The sequence below is a fragment of the Trachurus japonicus genome, chromosome 13 (assembly GCF_045865225.1).
Source record: "Trachurus japonicus isolate A0001 chromosome 13, Traja_1.0".
Taxonomy (NCBI): domain Eukaryota; kingdom Metazoa; phylum Chordata; class Actinopteri; order Carangiformes; family Carangidae; genus Trachurus; species Trachurus japonicus.
The window spans coordinates 27,992,406-28,008,552 of NC_140919.1; the positions used below are offsets into that span (position 1 = coordinate 27,992,406).

Sequence of the window (16,147 nt, forward strand, 5' to 3'; positions counted from 1 at the left end):
TAAAGTCATGATGTGGTAGTGAACTGGATTCATGAGATGAACCTTCGTCTTCATTGCATTCAAACCCACGATTTTAAAAAGAGCAGGAATTATAGATGCTATAATAGTTGTTGCAGACACCAGCAAGGCTCCTTGATCTTAACTTGAGCTGCCTCTCTCCTCCTGACGCTGCAGTGCCAGACATTATTGCATTCACAACAAAGAGAGCTTTATTCATGAATCATATGCAGAACTAAATGACAAGTGTCAGCAGTGATCGTAGGCACCAGTGGTTTTGACATTCTTCTTGTACTTTCGATGCACGTGTCATAAATAGTGTCACTAAATGTCGACTCAGCTTCACTCCACACAGGATCCCATTGTGTCGGTTTACAGCTGCTGCAGATGTGTCAAGCTGAGAAGGAAACTGGGGGAAGGCCAGCTGAGGGGCCGGGGCGGGGAGAGGTGGGGGGTGTTTGTGTGCAGATGAGGGGTTTGTTTTGTTGATTCCTGTCTGTGTGAGTTTGAGGAGGAAATGTGTTGTGACTTGAGAGGAGGAGAAATACAGGATGTGAGGGAGTGAAAGGCCTTTTTTTGATGACACCAACGTTTGGTGTACTGAGATGCTCAACAAAGACAGGCAAAAAGACAAGACTAGATGGAAGCCCAGTTAAGAAATTTTTTATCTTTTTATCATCCTGAAGAAAATCTTAGATCTGATTGCAATAAACAAGCAGAGAGGGAAAAAGAAAGAAAAATAGAGGAGGGGAGGGAGGGGGCGTTGAGGGAAATTGATACAGCAGCATCCTGTCGGGGAGCATGTCAGCACTTGTTGTGGCGGGGTAGTCAGGTGAAGGAAGTCAAGCTGCTCAGACAACACCGTGATGATCGAGCCTTCAAAATAAAAGTATTTACTGGCTGCGAAAAGACGCGCATCAAGCAGAACAGAATTAGTAAACTGGTATTAAAACACACTGCACATTGGTGCGTGGTAAATAAATTGGTTTAGGCTTAGCTGATGTAACTTAATATGCATAATATACAACAATCTGACCAAACATTTTGAATGTTATGTTTGGTTTTGAACATTGTAAGGTGCAAGTGTTTTTGTTTTGATGTGAGATGCATACACATCATGTAAAACCGATAACATGAACATGAGGCCACATGCATGCATTAATGTGTGTGTCTCGTTTTGGTTGTTTTAGGGCTGTGAAGATGATGAGGATTAGTCCTTAGACATTGTGTGTCTTATTAATTAAGCTCTGTGGTTATTTACGTGTGTCTTTTAATTCAAATATAAAACCTTGCCTCGTCTTTCAAACGGAAACATTTTAACAATAGCCTACCTGACAAATGAAAAGACATTTTTCTCAGAGGAATGACACATTCCGCAGGTTAGAGGTTTTATTCTGAAAACCCGCACCGGAAGTTGACTTCAGTCCTGTGTCTTGACAGAGATCCTGTAAAAGCAGAGAGGAGCTCGGCTCAGCTCAGACCTGAGAGCACGACCAGCTGAGACACCGTCATCCCGCTGCCGTATCCTCCACCCGTCATCGGCTGCGCGTCGTTGTGTTGTTTTTGATGGGTTGACCCGAGACAGACACTGACACCAATATAACCGAGACAATCTAACCCGGGACATTTGACATGGAGTGACGTAGGGCGGCTATAGCCAACATTTCCTCCGGACTGGACGTGAACACCTCGTGCTCCCATCACCTGTCGCCTCAGCTGCTTGTTTTTGGCACGTTTGACTCTCTGATGTTCAGCTGTCACCGGCGCTCGGACCTGCACACGGCCTCACCACGGATCGTCACATAGACCCAGTAAGTAAGTGCTGCTCTGACTGTACCGGGGCTGCAGCAGCGGCCGCTCACTGTGGCAGGCAGCGCTCAGTTGCATCATCTGTCCAGCTGTGAGGAGGAGAAGCTGCATGCGCCTTAAACTTTGGCTACATTAACATGTGTTATAAATGTTTGTAACATGTATTACCTGTTTGTTTTAAATAATTTCCCCAGGTTAACTTTAATTGACCCTCTGTTACACAGTCACAGCGTTACACACGGCTCCTCCACACTGTCAGAGGTTTCCTCCTCTGGTCAGCGGGCTGTTTATCTCTGTGACATGTCTCGACACGCACACGCACACTACAGTTAACATTTGCTAGTTTGGGAAAAGCATAATAATATGCCAGCTATACCAATAGGCTACTAATAATGCATCAATATTTCAGTAAACACACTACAACAAAACTATGAACTAACACTAACACTATGAACAGTGTAGCCACCTAAAAAGCAGTCTATACCCACTACAACAAATTAGACTACACTGGGAAAACGTCCACTCTCGGTAACAGGACAGGCGGGGACGTGTTTTACGGTAGTGTGTCCGCGGAGTTTGTCAACAAGTAGTTGGGTTAAATTTAAGGATTTTCTGCTGGTTCATGTGGAAAGTGGTGTTTGTCGACGTGTTTGTGGCGCCGCCGCTTCGTCAGTGACACTTGACGGTCCGTACCGTTTTTTCTACTTGATGAACGACCGGCCGTCGGTGCTTCTCCGTCTTTATCATCCTAAACTGCAGAGGCTCGCGTGACTCGCCTCTTCTGCTCCTCGTGTGTATGTGTGAACGCGCGCACATGTGCGTGTACGCTTCCTCGTGCTCGAGTGGCACGGATTTGTTTACAAACACAGGTCTCGTGGTGGTGGTGGTGGTGGTGGGTCCGCCGCTGCCCCCTGGCGGTCAGCGGCGGGATGTGGGTTGGTAGGTCAAACAGTCGGAGTGCAGCTAAAATTAGACCTGCAGTGTGAGTGTGAAATGTAGGCTACCATACCATACACGTGAGTTCCTCGATGTTTGAACCTGTTGTCGAGTAAATATGTTATTTTTTCCCCAGTGTATTTTATTTCAGCAGCTGTGCGTTTCATAATAGTCTACAAATACGTAGTTTTTTTTATTATTATTTAGTTTCAATCTGTGTTGAAATTCATGTTTATATCTCCAGTACCCTAATTAAATGTTTTCAATTATTGGTTATAAAACACCAAATAATTGCCTGTACATTTTACTCAGCTGAAGGTGACATCTTCAGTTTTCCTGTTTTGTTTGATCAAAAACCTCAAACAGAAAAGTAACCAATCATCTACTTGTATTTGGCTCTATTTTTCTAACAAATGACTGAAACCAGTGATTAAAATCAAAATAGTTGCCAGTAATTTCTCTATCAATTGTCTAATAATTTCCATGCTGTAACCTAACACTTGACTTGTGTATAAAGCATGTTTTGATGCAGCAATACCCTCTGTCTATGGGTGTGGATAGGTGTGGATATACTGTATAAACGTTTTGAATGTTTTCTGTGTGTGGTTTAGGCAACTACTGAGATGGCCCGTGCAGAGACCATCGAGAACGTGAGGGAAACTGGGGGAGGAGGAAACGGCCCTCTTCCTCCCCACAACACCTGCCGCATGGAGCTGCCTCGGCCCTTCCACACTTGGCCCAGCCTGCTCACCACTACCACCGTCACCACTGGCTCTGGGACCGGCACCAGCGCCCTCCACCTCCACCCTCACCACCACCACCTGCACCCACTGCAACCTCTCTACCTGCCATATCCGCTGCCTGACGAGACCCAGACGCACCAGCAATTACCTGCGTTAATGCCATCACCAACGCCTCCTTCTTCGCCACTCTGCCGCCAGAGGGAAGAGAGGGGTGGAGGCGCACTAACCCCCAGTGCCTTCTCAAGAGCGGAATCAGGTAAGATAGTGAAATTCAATTATAATTAGCATAAAACAGTTCTGAGTGGGTTATGATTCTTACCGCCAATTAATGTTGTGCTTCATGCCTGGGCATCATAAATGTTGGGCTCTACCTCACGTAGAGAGCACTATTTACTGTGCACTCGTGAGTGTTATTGGCTATTAAAATTAGTAAAATATTAATATCAAAATATTGAAAATTACTACAGAAAGTGTTAGGATTTAATTTACATTAAATCCACCTCTGAGCAAAAGATAGCATATTTATACAATTTAGTCTCATATAGGTATACTAACTATTAATACAGAATCTTAATTAATACTTGATTTAATAACTATAACCAAAATTACCTTAATAATAGTAAAAGAAGTTAAGAGATTTGGTGATTCTGCAGCGTAGAGGTTGACAAGATTCACTTTCATACAACGTTGAACAGACCAGCAAAGATTCAAAGAATCTACAGACACTATGTGCAGGTGTGCATGTGAAAGTGTGTGTGTGTGTGTGTGTGTGTGTGTGTGTGTGTGTGTGTGTGTGTGTGTGTGTGTGTGTGTGTGTGTGTGTGTGTGTGTGTGTGTGTGTGAAATCAGACAATGGCTAGATAGCTGAAGACAAAGGAACTGTGACCAAATGGCTAAATGGATGATGGCCTCTAGGTCCAACCACATGTGACATGGGGGAGGTGAACAAAGTTGTGATCCTTTGTCTAACACCAAGTCACAAGTTATCTGAGTACAACGAGACAGAACAACAGAGCTCAAGTATTACTGAATTGAATCAATATTTTGGCACAGTTGGAAACGTTTTATGTTTGGTCAAGTATATAAGAGCAGCAACTCCTGTTGAGAAGAAGAGAAGCACTCCTCCTTTCATATTGCCTGGTAACATCAAAGGTCCTGGGCCAGTGGAGGTAGGAATTGGGGGTTCACATCTTGATGTGAAAAGGTGAAGGATGCTGGGAGGCGGGAACCTCTATTTTGAAGTGGCCCAACATAGGGTTGAGGAGAATTGAAATGACACATTAATAGCAGTTGCCTCTTGGCATTACAACCAAATGGGTTGGTTTCATAGAGACAGGAGCAATGTAACACCAGCTTCTGTAAGATCTGTATCTGAGTAGGCTACTTCAGTAATAATCTAGCCTGCCAGAGAGCGAGCACCAACAGAGATTTATGGCCAGTGCTGTCAGGCTCCTCTGCAGGAACACGCTGCACAGATGCTAGATTACAGCCGCGGTGGGTGCAGGTGCTGGTGTGAACGTTAGATATGACTCAGACAGCCACACAGCACAGTTTCAGACCTCCACCCTTTAGTAAACATCAAGGTTAGGAGGAGAGTATTTGTTATGTGTGTGTGCTGCAGCCATGGTCGTATCTCCATGACAGGAGACTGTTTGGGCAGTGTTGATGGGGGACAGGTGGAGGGGGAGTACAGTGAGTGGGGATGTGTTCCAGCTGTCACAGGGATAAACATGTGAGCCTTTTGTAGATTGGCCTTGTACTAGCAGCCTTGTGTGTCATGAAGCTACTCAGAGCTCAGACAGGAAAACTAATCTATCCGGTTTTGTTGGTCAGACAAAGTAGGCTACTGTATATTGTGTCTGTCTTGACTTAATGAGGTGATTAGATGGAGGTTACATCGACAGTGATGAAACAAAAATACTACTTTCATTTGGCTCAAATTAGGAATTAATTGAAAAGCAGAGAGCTATTTCATATTCGTGGACCTTGGACCTGTTTATCAAATGTTCACTGTGAAAAAAAATAATTATTAACTGGGCTGCTTCTCTCTCCTGTTGTTTTTAGTAATTACAGTATTTTGGGAATAGAAGCCTATCTGACTTTTGGCACTCTGGAGGGGGCTATAAAATGTCTGTGAGCTGCTGTTTATGACTGGACTTGGCTCTTGTGGTTTTGAGTGTGTTTAGTTTTCACTGAGGAAACAGGTAGAGTAAATCTGAACCTTTTTTAGTCAAAAGTGTTAAAAGAGAAAGTCAGGAGGCAGCAGTAACCCAGCAGGTTACAGGAAAAGCAAGTTTACATTTGGCATCAAGCCGCTGTGTTGTGACAGATTTGTAGTAATGTAAACAGATGAGCCCTCCCCCCTTTCCTCCTCCTCCTCCTCCTCCACTCTCAGCTGTAAGTCAGCTGTTCATCTGAGGCATGTTCAGACTTGTCCTCTATGCACTGGCTGCATGAAAGAAAAAATCTGCAGCACTTCCTCCTCCTCCTCCGAGCAGCTCGGCCAGGCAGCAAAAAGTCAAGTTAAGTCAAATGTAATTTATTTAGCCCTCTATCAAAAAGAAATTCCTCAAGGGGCTGAATGATAGTCAGGCAAGGAGGAGCAACAGAAGAGGGATCCCTCCACCAGGACGGACAGGCATGCAGCAGATGCTGTGTGCACAGAAACACAGTAGATTCACAGCGTGGACAATCAGGATGACACCATGATAGATGATAAACATTAATGGAGAATATGATCTGAGAGGACATCAAGCAACTTCCAGGTGCTGCCAACAGATAGGACCAGAGTCACAGGACCTCTCCACCATGAGGACCAAAGCAGTCGGTCAGTCGGTCAGTCAGTTATCCCTAGCAGCAGCAGCAGCTGAGGCCATTCAGTCAGACTGCAGCTTTCTCAGGGAGCTCATTTGTAAACCATTGATCCAGCCACAAAGTTGTTAAGTTTGTTATTTAAACAGTCAGATAAGTGAGTTGATCATCTTACCAGTCAGTCAAACTAATCACACAGTCAAGTCAACAGTCAGTCAATTTGTTGTCCGCTAAGTTAATTAATCTGTTAGTCTGCTGCTCACTCAGTGGGTTAGTTAAAAACAGAATAAATCAATAAAGATAATATGTGTTAAATGGTTGTCTATTAGGCAGCCTGTTTCTGTAATTATTCCGTCATTAATTTGAGTCTGTTGATTCATTTGTAAGTTAATTGTTTCATCCGACAGTCAGTTGGTTATTTGTGTTGTTGAGTTATCCAGCTCACCGTTAAGCTTCCAGCCTCCCGTGTTTAGTCTGATTTAGTCTGTTTTGATTTTTAATGCTGCCCCTCCTGCCCGACAACGAGCCACCCCGTGGTCTCTCCTGGCTCCCATACTGGTCAGGGGGTCTCTCCGTTACCTTGTCAGCGTGTCAGCCTGTCACAGGCAGGTTCAAGCCCCCTACTCCGCCCCCTCTCCCCTGGTCCACCCTATCACAGCCCGGCCCCCCGCTCTGTCAGCCAATCGCACCGAGACGTCTCCAGGAGTGCTGCCTTAGAGTTACCTTGGCAACAAGCCAGGGTTTCCTGTTTGTTTGTTTTTTCCCTGCCGCTCTCTCTTTTCTGTCTCTCTCTGTTTCTGTCTCTCCGTCTAGTCAGGTGCATCTTTAAAGGATCAGTTTAATCCTCCTAGCAAAGCAAATGCATGTGGTTGGCAGGGGTGCCTGTTTCTGTGTCAACTAGAACTGTGGTTGCCCTAGGCAACCATCTCCATGCAGGAAATAGGGGTTGCCTCACAGAAAAGCAGTGATTGGACAAAAATAGTAAAAACAAGCTGGGGACCTAAAGGTGTGTAGACGAACAGGGTCCTCACCTGAAAGATGTGGTGTCAAACCAGCACAGTGACACTGAAATAAAGTGTGATATAATTATTAGGATAAATAATCACCTTGAGTGAATTAAACAGTATTAAATTAAATTCTAATAGAATAGGCATTCGTAGTATTCATATTATCCACATTATTCATTAAATAGAATCCAATTGATTGAAGAAACAAAATCAGTCAGACAACACTCAGAAATTGCCAGTCACATTGGCTTTTATAAAATCATACCATAGTAGGTTTAGCCTTGTTTGTCACACTGAAGTAACCAGACAGAAGGTACAGGTATCTGTCTGTTAAAACACACAACACACAACAAACAAGACCATGTGCACACATACCGTACCTCTCCATACCAGACTTATTAAGAAGATTAAGAGATTACTCTCCCAAGTTCCATGAAGAGGAAAATAAGTCACCGTCACCCCATCAACCTCCTTAAGAGATGGATGTGTGTTTGTGTTTGTGTTTGTGTGAGTGAGGACAGAGACCTAAACAACAAATGCGAGCCACAGTTGCGATGTATTAATGTCAAGACTGAAATTAAAATGCAGTTTTTGCATATATAACAAAACCATCCACTTAAGGCAAGCAAAAACTTGCATGTGCATACTTTACATGTGAAACCAAAACATTATGTTCTTGTCTTGTTTTGGGGTGTATGCTGATTGCTGGTAAATAAATTGTTGTTGGTCTGTGTGTTAGCACAGACCCCCCTGACTTGAAATGTCTACATTAGTTTGCAAGGAGGCTTTTAATGTTCACTGCCTGTTCAGAATCAATTAAGCATAACCAGAGGCTGTGTGTACCAATAAAGGCCTCTGTCTCTTCATACTTGAACATTTGTTCTCAAGAGATAGTCAGAGTCAGAGCATGAAGAAATGGAGTGGTAAAAAATGTAATGCTGAGGAAGGCAAAATATACTGTGTGTATGTCTTTGTTTAGTGTCTAATGTTCTGAATTTATTTGACCTTTTCTGCTGCAGACTCAGACAGAGAGGAGCACCAAGAGGCCTCCAGCCGGCAGGGGCCTCTGCCTGACCTGCTGCCCCCTAACGAGCACCCATCCCGGGCTTCACTGCAGCACAGATCCCCAAGGAGAGAGGCAGTGCTGGAGCTGGCCAGCCAGCTAAGGACCATTGGAGACGAATATAACGCCAGAGTCCTCAACAGAGCGGTAAGATGACCTCTGGTTGACTTTATTCATGTGTTTTCCTCCTGCTTTTGATAATTAGCTATGTTTCTCTTGCAAACGAAAAATGAGTTTATATAATGGTCGTCATGGGCCGTTATTAGCTGCATGTCCATCAGTTTAATTTATCCTGGTTTGAAATACACACACAGTGACAGAGGAACTGCGCTGCAGGCTAGTGTTGGCTCGGTGGCCTCCATTTGTGGAGCCATAAACCAGACTTAAAAATGCGTGGATGATTAGTTCACTGTTGTGCACAAGCTGATCAAAACTAAAAAGTGCTGAAAGGACAAACCTGAATGTACAATCTCAATGCAGGGAGTGCACAAGTTGCTCATTAATGACTTTTTAGCGTGTGTGTGTAGTGTTTACTTTGTCCTTGAACACATTACAGAGATGTGTGTGTGTGTGTGTGTGTGTGTGTGAGAGAGAGAGGGTGAGGCGGTAGTTAGGACAGATCAATACTTGCATGTGTGAGAGTGAATCAATGTCTGTGCTGAGCCACTTATTCTCTGCCACTTATAATCTGACTCCTTCCTCTGTCTCTCTCTTTCCTGCACTAAACAGACTTTCTTCCTACCCTCTCTCTCTATAATTTCACTTTCTATCCTTCTCTTTTTTGTACACACTCTTTCTGTCTCCATTGCTCTTGCTGCACTGTCTTTATCATCAGGTAGATTGATTAAGTAACTTTGTTAGTACAGTCATCTCATTTCTGTTCATTAAGCTACACGCACGTTATTTCAGTGACTGGTTCCTTTTAGTTTTAAAACACTGATGAAATGACAGCATGTTTCTCCACTGCTGTCTTTCTTCTTTTATTGTCAGGTCTTTATCTCTCCTCTCCCTCCCCTCTGTGCTCTGGATCGCGTGAGGAGTTGGCAGCAACCCCCCCTCCCCTCCACCACACACACACTGCTCTCTCTCCCTCGCCGTTCTGCCTTATGCACATAAACAAAGATGACGTCACCTAGACCTACCCTTGGCTCTCACTCTGACATGGACAGAGCATACACGCACACACACACACACACACACACACACACACACACACACATACACACACACACACTTGCACACACACACACACACACTTTATGAGGGTGTAACAACCCCTTTGCAAACATGTGTAGCAGGTTTCTGCGGTTGCTGCCCTCACTGAACTGTCTCCTGTCCTGTCTGTTCTGTGTGTGTCTGTGCGTGTGTGTGCCAGACAGACAGATACTTTATTCTCAAGGGGAAATGGGGGAAATTGTGCGTGTGTGTTGTTTACAAGCTGGTCGGGGCCAAGAGCACAGTCAGACACTTTTTCTAAATGAACAGTTTGAAACAAAAGGAATGAGGGAAGGAGGGATGGAGATTGTACAGAGAGGAAAAAGGGAGGGAGGGAGGGAGGGAGGGAGGGTTATCCGCAGGCACGTGAGGTTCAGGCAGTTCACAGTAGCATCTCTAACACAGACACACAGTTGTTTATCCTCTTGTTGAGTGTTGATGTGTAGTCTCTCTTTCTCTCCACTGCATCTACTCACTTCTCTTGCTCAGAATGACATCATGTTACTTTTTTCAAGGCCGACTTTTCTCTTTGTGAGATACTGAATAATCAGCTTCGAGGGTTGTTCCTTTCGACCAAGTTGGTTATTTGGCGTTCAGGTGGTGGTTGTTCAACATTTGGTATGTTTGATGTGTTCAGAAAAGCTGCAGCAGAATCAGACACCTCAACTCTTAACTGTTTCATAAAGAAAGCTCCAGCATTTCTGTGGAAGTTCAAGTCCACCTCAGTACCTTTGAGAACTGGATTACTGACTGTCTCTCTTCGCTGCTGCTGCATATGTCGATGTGGATGAAGTTGGGTGATGACGTCTGTCATGTCTGTAAAGATCAGATACTGAAGCCCCTGTTCTTTCTCTCTCTCTCAGCAGGCTGCCCCCTACTGGCAGGACTGGAGAGACGCCTGCCGAGGAGTCCTCAACTTTGTCACCCAGACTCTCAGCACTCTCTACAGGCTCACGTAGTTGGCCGTCTCACCCCCGTGGCACCTTTTTTTTTTTTTACATTCAGGGCTTTTGTGACTGCGACTGAAGGACTGTTGCAGCCTGAAATCAAACGTATTCTTGAACAAAGAATTTGGGAGAATGAGCTGAAGGTGTTGTTGCTGTCTACCTGTGGGATGGATCAGGGTGCTACCTGTGGAAACTGGACCCTGCCAGTCTGTCTGCGTGACAGTCTGTCCGTCAGTCGGTCTGCTGGTACGGACTCGCAGCTGACGGACTCACCGTCACTATCCTACCTGTATATTTTGTAAAATCGATTTGCTTTCACTGTCTCTTGTCAACGTCTCGGGGCTCAGCTGTTTATGTAGCAGGCATGTGTGTGAGTGTATGTGTGCATATGTCTCACCTGGGTCAAAGTATGTACACTGATATCATCGCAACTAAGCCTTTCATTATAGGCCTTTTAATACCACAGAGGACTCAACTGATGGTGTTTAATGAATCGTTATTGATAATAACTTGATAACTAATGATAATAAATTGTGTGGGAACTCCACCCCCCGATTGGTTAAAACGGATACTTACAGGCATAATTTGACCCTCGTCACATGTGTGCACATCACTGTTTTTTTGTCTTTATTTTGCATCATATGCCCTTGTTCTAAAGAAACTGTGAAACTGGAAGCTGCGGGTGCATCGCAGGGGAAAAGTCGGGTGTGACTCCACCAGAGTGAACCTTTCTCCCAATCTGAAACTGCTTCACTTCATCATACGATGTGCCTTTCTGCTCAGCTCTCTGCTGAGACCCAATCTATACCAGGACAATCAGCTACACACACACACAACACACAACACACACACACACACACACACACACACACACACACACACATGCAGGGAATTGCCACTGTACATACCTCTACACCACCACCACCACCACTACACTCACACTGCCAGTGTTGGGAGCTGGCAGGGTTTCACTCGCCTGTGTTGACAGTGTTTATAGTGACTTGATCGCATGTAAATATCCTTTTGAAAGGTGAAACTAAGTGATCAGAATATGATCTGATGAAAAGTACTTATCAAAGTGAGAGTTCACTGTGTTTGTTGGGAGATCCTTTTTGTATTCCTGAGCGGCCGTTGGCAACAGTAAAGCAAGTCTGAATTTAAATCCAGTGGATTTGAGATGGTTTTCAATGAGTTAAAGAAAAATATATGATTTGGATCTTAAGATTGTTGAAACTTATTTGAGGATGTTTGTAAAATAACCCCTTCGGTTGTGATTATTTTCATTGTAGCTTGGGAAAACAATGTTAATTGCTCGAATTAAGAGCATAATTTATTTTGGAAAGTAGCTGTCCAGCTTTTTTGTTTGTCTGTTTTCATTTTTTATGTTATTTTATTATTTATTGTTTTCCAACATTCCTGATCAAAACTATGAATTAAGCTGTAATTAAGTTGTAACTGTTAAAACAGAGATTGAATAAGATGATAGCTGTGATACACACACTGATCGTTAATACATCACTTTCATTTAAATTTCAAATGTTACTAAGTTGAAAAAAAAAATACATTTTTAAACATTGCTCAATCATTTAAGCGGTACATGCTGTAACAGTTTGTGTATAAGCAGGGCCACGGACTGACATGAACTGATAGTGATGTATTGTCTTTCAACGTGTACCAGACGAGATGGAAAAGAACCACAAGTCTCCCTTAAGAGCACAGAAGAAATCAGGCCTCGCTGACAACACTGAAAGGTTTTGTTCAGCAGCTTTTTTTACATGACTGAACTTAAAGCCCATTTCATAAGATTCAACCGGGTATTTCTAATGTAAATTTTGGTCATCGCTAGTGCTACAGGTGCTACACATGCTCAGAGTTTACATTTATTTACTGTACTTTGGATTAAAGTGCCCAAATGACGGCGTATTTGACCTATTACACTTAGAACGCCTCAAAAACCTTAGGGGGAACTGACTGGAGGGCTTTGGTGCACGTGTTTTGTCAGGTTTTGTTTTCGCCATATTCAGCAGACCACTCTCACTTGGCCTTAGCTGCAATGTTTTTCCAATGTTTTTAACACAGGGCCATTTTGAAAGCCTTCATGTATAAACTCATGACAATACCACAGCCTGCAGATGTTCAGCTAATATGTGGCTAAGGGACATACAGAGGACAAAACCATGCTAGCACAGTAGACGCTTGTTTACTGTATGTGTGTTTGTACTTGTAGACCAGTTTGCTAGCTGTGTTTTTAGCCATATTTGCTGTCATCATCATAGTAACGTTTGATGAAATAAGCCGTTAGATACTCCACACGTCGTCTTTTCCTGCAAGTACTGAAACATTCACCCTGCAGGTGACGGCCAGCCCGGCGCTCTGAGCACTTTGCAGTTGCTCTTCTCCTGGTTGCTTCTCTCATGAGCGTGCACTTCCTGGTTCGGGGGCCCGCCTCCCTCCTACCAGCGGCGCTCAGCGTCAGTCACATGCAGTGTGTATTTGCTGTTTTTCAACTTTTTTCTATTGTTAACTTTCTACATGAATTTTGTACTTTTTTCTTTTTTATATATAATAAAGATAAGGACAATAATATTCACGTGTTTGGTGTTTCATGTCTTACGTTAGATGGAGTAGATGTGAAATGATGAGAAAATTCCTCTTTTTGTTAGTACTGTCATATAATCCTGCTTCATACAATATCTTGAACCTTCAGGATTATTGTTTATAATCTAAACATCACATCCTTTTTCATCTTTGGCATCTAATATAACAGTTGATTTCTCAGTGTGAAGTATTGATCAGAAATTTGACATGTAACAGTGAATTAGTTAGTGAGCCTGTGTGCAGCCAGGTGTCTTCAGCTCTCTGCAGTGAAGATCTCAAACCCTGATTTTGATCTCACTGTGCAATGCTGGGACAGATAAGGACAAGCAGCAGTTTATTGTAATGTGGTCCAGCAGATGTTTACAGATGTTGGTAGATCTGGGGGCAGGGCAACAGCTGCCCTGGCCATGCGTGACAGTGGAAAGACAGACAGCGCTGCCTTCACATCTGGAGAGGGCCGGGGATTAGCAGACAGGAGGTCAAGACCCTCGCTGCTCACACACTCACACACAGATGCACCACAGGAGTTTACACTGATGGTCAACATGACAATCTGGTTCAGCAAAAGCATCAAAGTACCAAAAGTACCAAACATGTTTTGGTACTTAAACAGGCCTTGAATAACCCTCACTCTGCATTTTGGATACACTTCAGGGTGTTAGGGTCACACTGCATTATGGACAATTTGTCTCACATAATGTTGTTCCCATGAGTGTAATACAGGAAGACTGTGTCGAGGACCCGAGTCCCTGTTTTGTTTTATATGTATATAAAAACAAAGTGTGTTTAGGAATTAAAAATCACATGTGAAATGTTTCATTAGTGACATTTATTGTCATTGAAATAACCCCTGATACTCAGGAGTTGATGTGTTTCTGTCACAGTTTGTGGTGAAGGGGTTAAGCCTCTGAACACATCTAGCTGTGTACCTTTAACTATATTACATACATTGCATTACCCATCTCTGTCTTTTCCCTTCATTTCCTGTCATCTCTCACTGTTTCTACATCATTGTCTAACTGTGGGAGAGATATACAGATATACAGCATTATGTGCAGAGCAGCAGACTTCTCTTTGGTTTACACAGAGAGAAGCTGCCTGAGCGCTGAGTACATGAGATCTGTCTTAAAGCCCCTGCACCAATCACCTGGCACCGTGCAACTTGAATAAAAACAATGTTTGCTTTTAACACACACACGCATACACACTAGTTATCCTCAGTTAAACTCCTCTGCAAAATGAGCCAATCATCATCAAGACCTGAGAACACAACTGGGGATTGGATTGGCTGCCACAGCAGGCACTTGGTGTTTGCTGCTATGTGGATACTAAGGCAGAGTGACCACACAACAGGGGCACTGTGTGTGTGTGTGTGTGTGTGTGTGTGTGTGTGTGTGTGTGTGTGTGTGTGTGTGTGTACAAGATAACAAGAAAGAAAGAGAAGAAAAAATTAGAGCAGAAAAGGAAAACGGGAGGCAGATAAAGTGTAGTGGAGTCAGCATGTAGTGTTGAGCGCCTCTAGAGTGGAGTGAATGTGTGTGTGTGTGTGTGTGTGTGTGTGTGTGTGTGTGTGTGTGTGTGTGTGTTAGCAGATAAGAGTTTAGGTTTAATTAAAGGGGCAGAATAAGCTTAAAGGGACGTTCCATAATTAATCTCTTTTCCTAATCCGAGGAAAAGAGCAGTGGCACTTTCACTCAGACCTCTGCTTGTACTGGTGCTCTGCAGTCCTCAGTTGGCTGCAAACACAACAACACACCATAAAGTAAGTTCTTACTTCATATGTAGTTATAGGTGTGGACCAGATTGTTTCTTTGGTGTACTAATATACACTGATTCATGTAGTATGTACATTATTACAAACAACTTAATTCATAGTTTCATTTCATAGACTCCATGTTGGCCTCCCACTGAATACGTGACAAATAGTTTTTATATAGATATAGATAGATAGTTTTCTTCATTACCCACAACAATAATACTAAACATTATGTTTTAAAAATTTGGGAAATCAGGTCTATATCTGGATCAGCTGATCTGAAACTGTTACTTTTTCATTAAATTAAAAATTGTGCTGCACAGTCAATTCTTCACCTGTTTTGAGACATCATATCCTGTGATCTACTGTATGTGCTCTCTGTTTGACTATGGTTTACAACATTTCTCTCCTCTGCTGTGCAGATGTCAAACAGCTGGATCAACCCCTGATACCAAATGACTGGTGCCATCTCCAGTATGTAGTCCGTACATAGTGGACTGCCTTGAGGACACACAATGTCTGATGGGTCAAAAATATTCTGCAGTTGAATGACAGACAGACTGGTGTTGTCTTATTGGACCATGATTATTTTATTTATTTAAACTGCCAGTAGCCAAAGAAATCTGTCCAACCTTACAGTAAAACTGTGATGTGTTTTTGTGTGTGTCTGACAGGAAGATCATTGTAGTTTTCTCTTGTTCATAGAGGAGGGGTCCATCATTTCATCACACTTAGGTTATTGTGGCTCCTTCCCTGCCACTGTCAAACTCCTGACAGGTACACAGAAGAACAACCACATGAGTTCAACCCTGGCTTCTCTACAGTGTGTCTCAGGACTGACCTCAAGCTCCTGTGTTTGTTTTCAGAGGATCAGCAGCTTCACTGCTCCTCGCCATCCAATTGTTATGTTATGCAGCAGAGGGGATAGTGGACTTACAGTGGATAAACAGCATCAAAATGCAAGTCATTCTGCACTTCAGGGCCACACGTCTGGCAGGTTCAACAGGTTCAACCACACACACCACTCCCAGGGGTCACACATGAGACCATGATGCTGGTTTTCCCCGTCGTGCTGTCATTTCCTTATTTGTGAGGTCATGGGAGAAAATACATTTGTTGTTTGCCTTAATTCTTATTTGAATACCTGCCCCCCACCCTCCTTTGTCATCCTGCAGCACTCACTGAGATAACACACGGCCATTTTTGGTTAGATGAGTCACATGCCGGGTGGAGAGAGGTTATTACCAAATACAGTCATACACTCT

At 43.4% G+C, this 16,147-nt stretch overlaps 1 protein-coding gene across 2 annotated transcripts; it reads left to right on the forward strand.

Moving 5' to 3' along the window:
* The first annotated feature begins 1,474 nt into the window (after nt 1–1,474).
* Nucleotides 1,475–11,578, forward strand: bbc3 (BCL2 binding component 3). 2 transcript variants are annotated; one of them, XM_085795710.1, is made up of 4 exons: nt 1,475–1,808; nt 3,354–3,741; nt 8,323–8,513; nt 10,445–11,578. In XM_085795710.1, exons 2-4 carry the CDS (start codon nt 3,366–3,368, stop codon nt 10,538–10,540), a joined length of 663 nt encoding a protein of 220 aa, XP_085651836.1. In that variant the 5' UTR covers nt 1,475–1,808; nt 3,354–3,365; the 3' UTR covers nt 10,541–11,578. The 2 variants fall into 2 exon arrangements, with proteins under 2 accessions (XP_085651836.1, XP_085651837.1); XM_085795711.1 differs by having other exon boundaries at nt 10,448–11,578.
* Nucleotides 11,579–16,147: the final 4,569 nt, after the last annotated feature.

What these genes read in the sequence shown, in the direction of transcription:
- bbc3 (XM_085795710.1), top strand. Translation starts at nt 3,366, where the DNA reads ATGGCCCGTGCAGAGACCATCGAGAACGTGAGGGAAACTGGGGGAGGA. An exon ending in CTTCTCAAGAGCGGAATCAG is followed by an intron (nt 3,742 to 8,322) that starts GTAAGATAGTGA and finishes TTTCTGCTGCAG; the next exon opens with ACTCAGACAGAGAGGAGCAC. An exon ending in CCAGAGTCCTCAACAGAGCG is followed by an intron (nt 8,514 to 10,444) that starts GTAAGATGACCT and finishes TCTCTCTCTCAG; the next exon opens with CAGGCTGCCCCCTACTGGCA.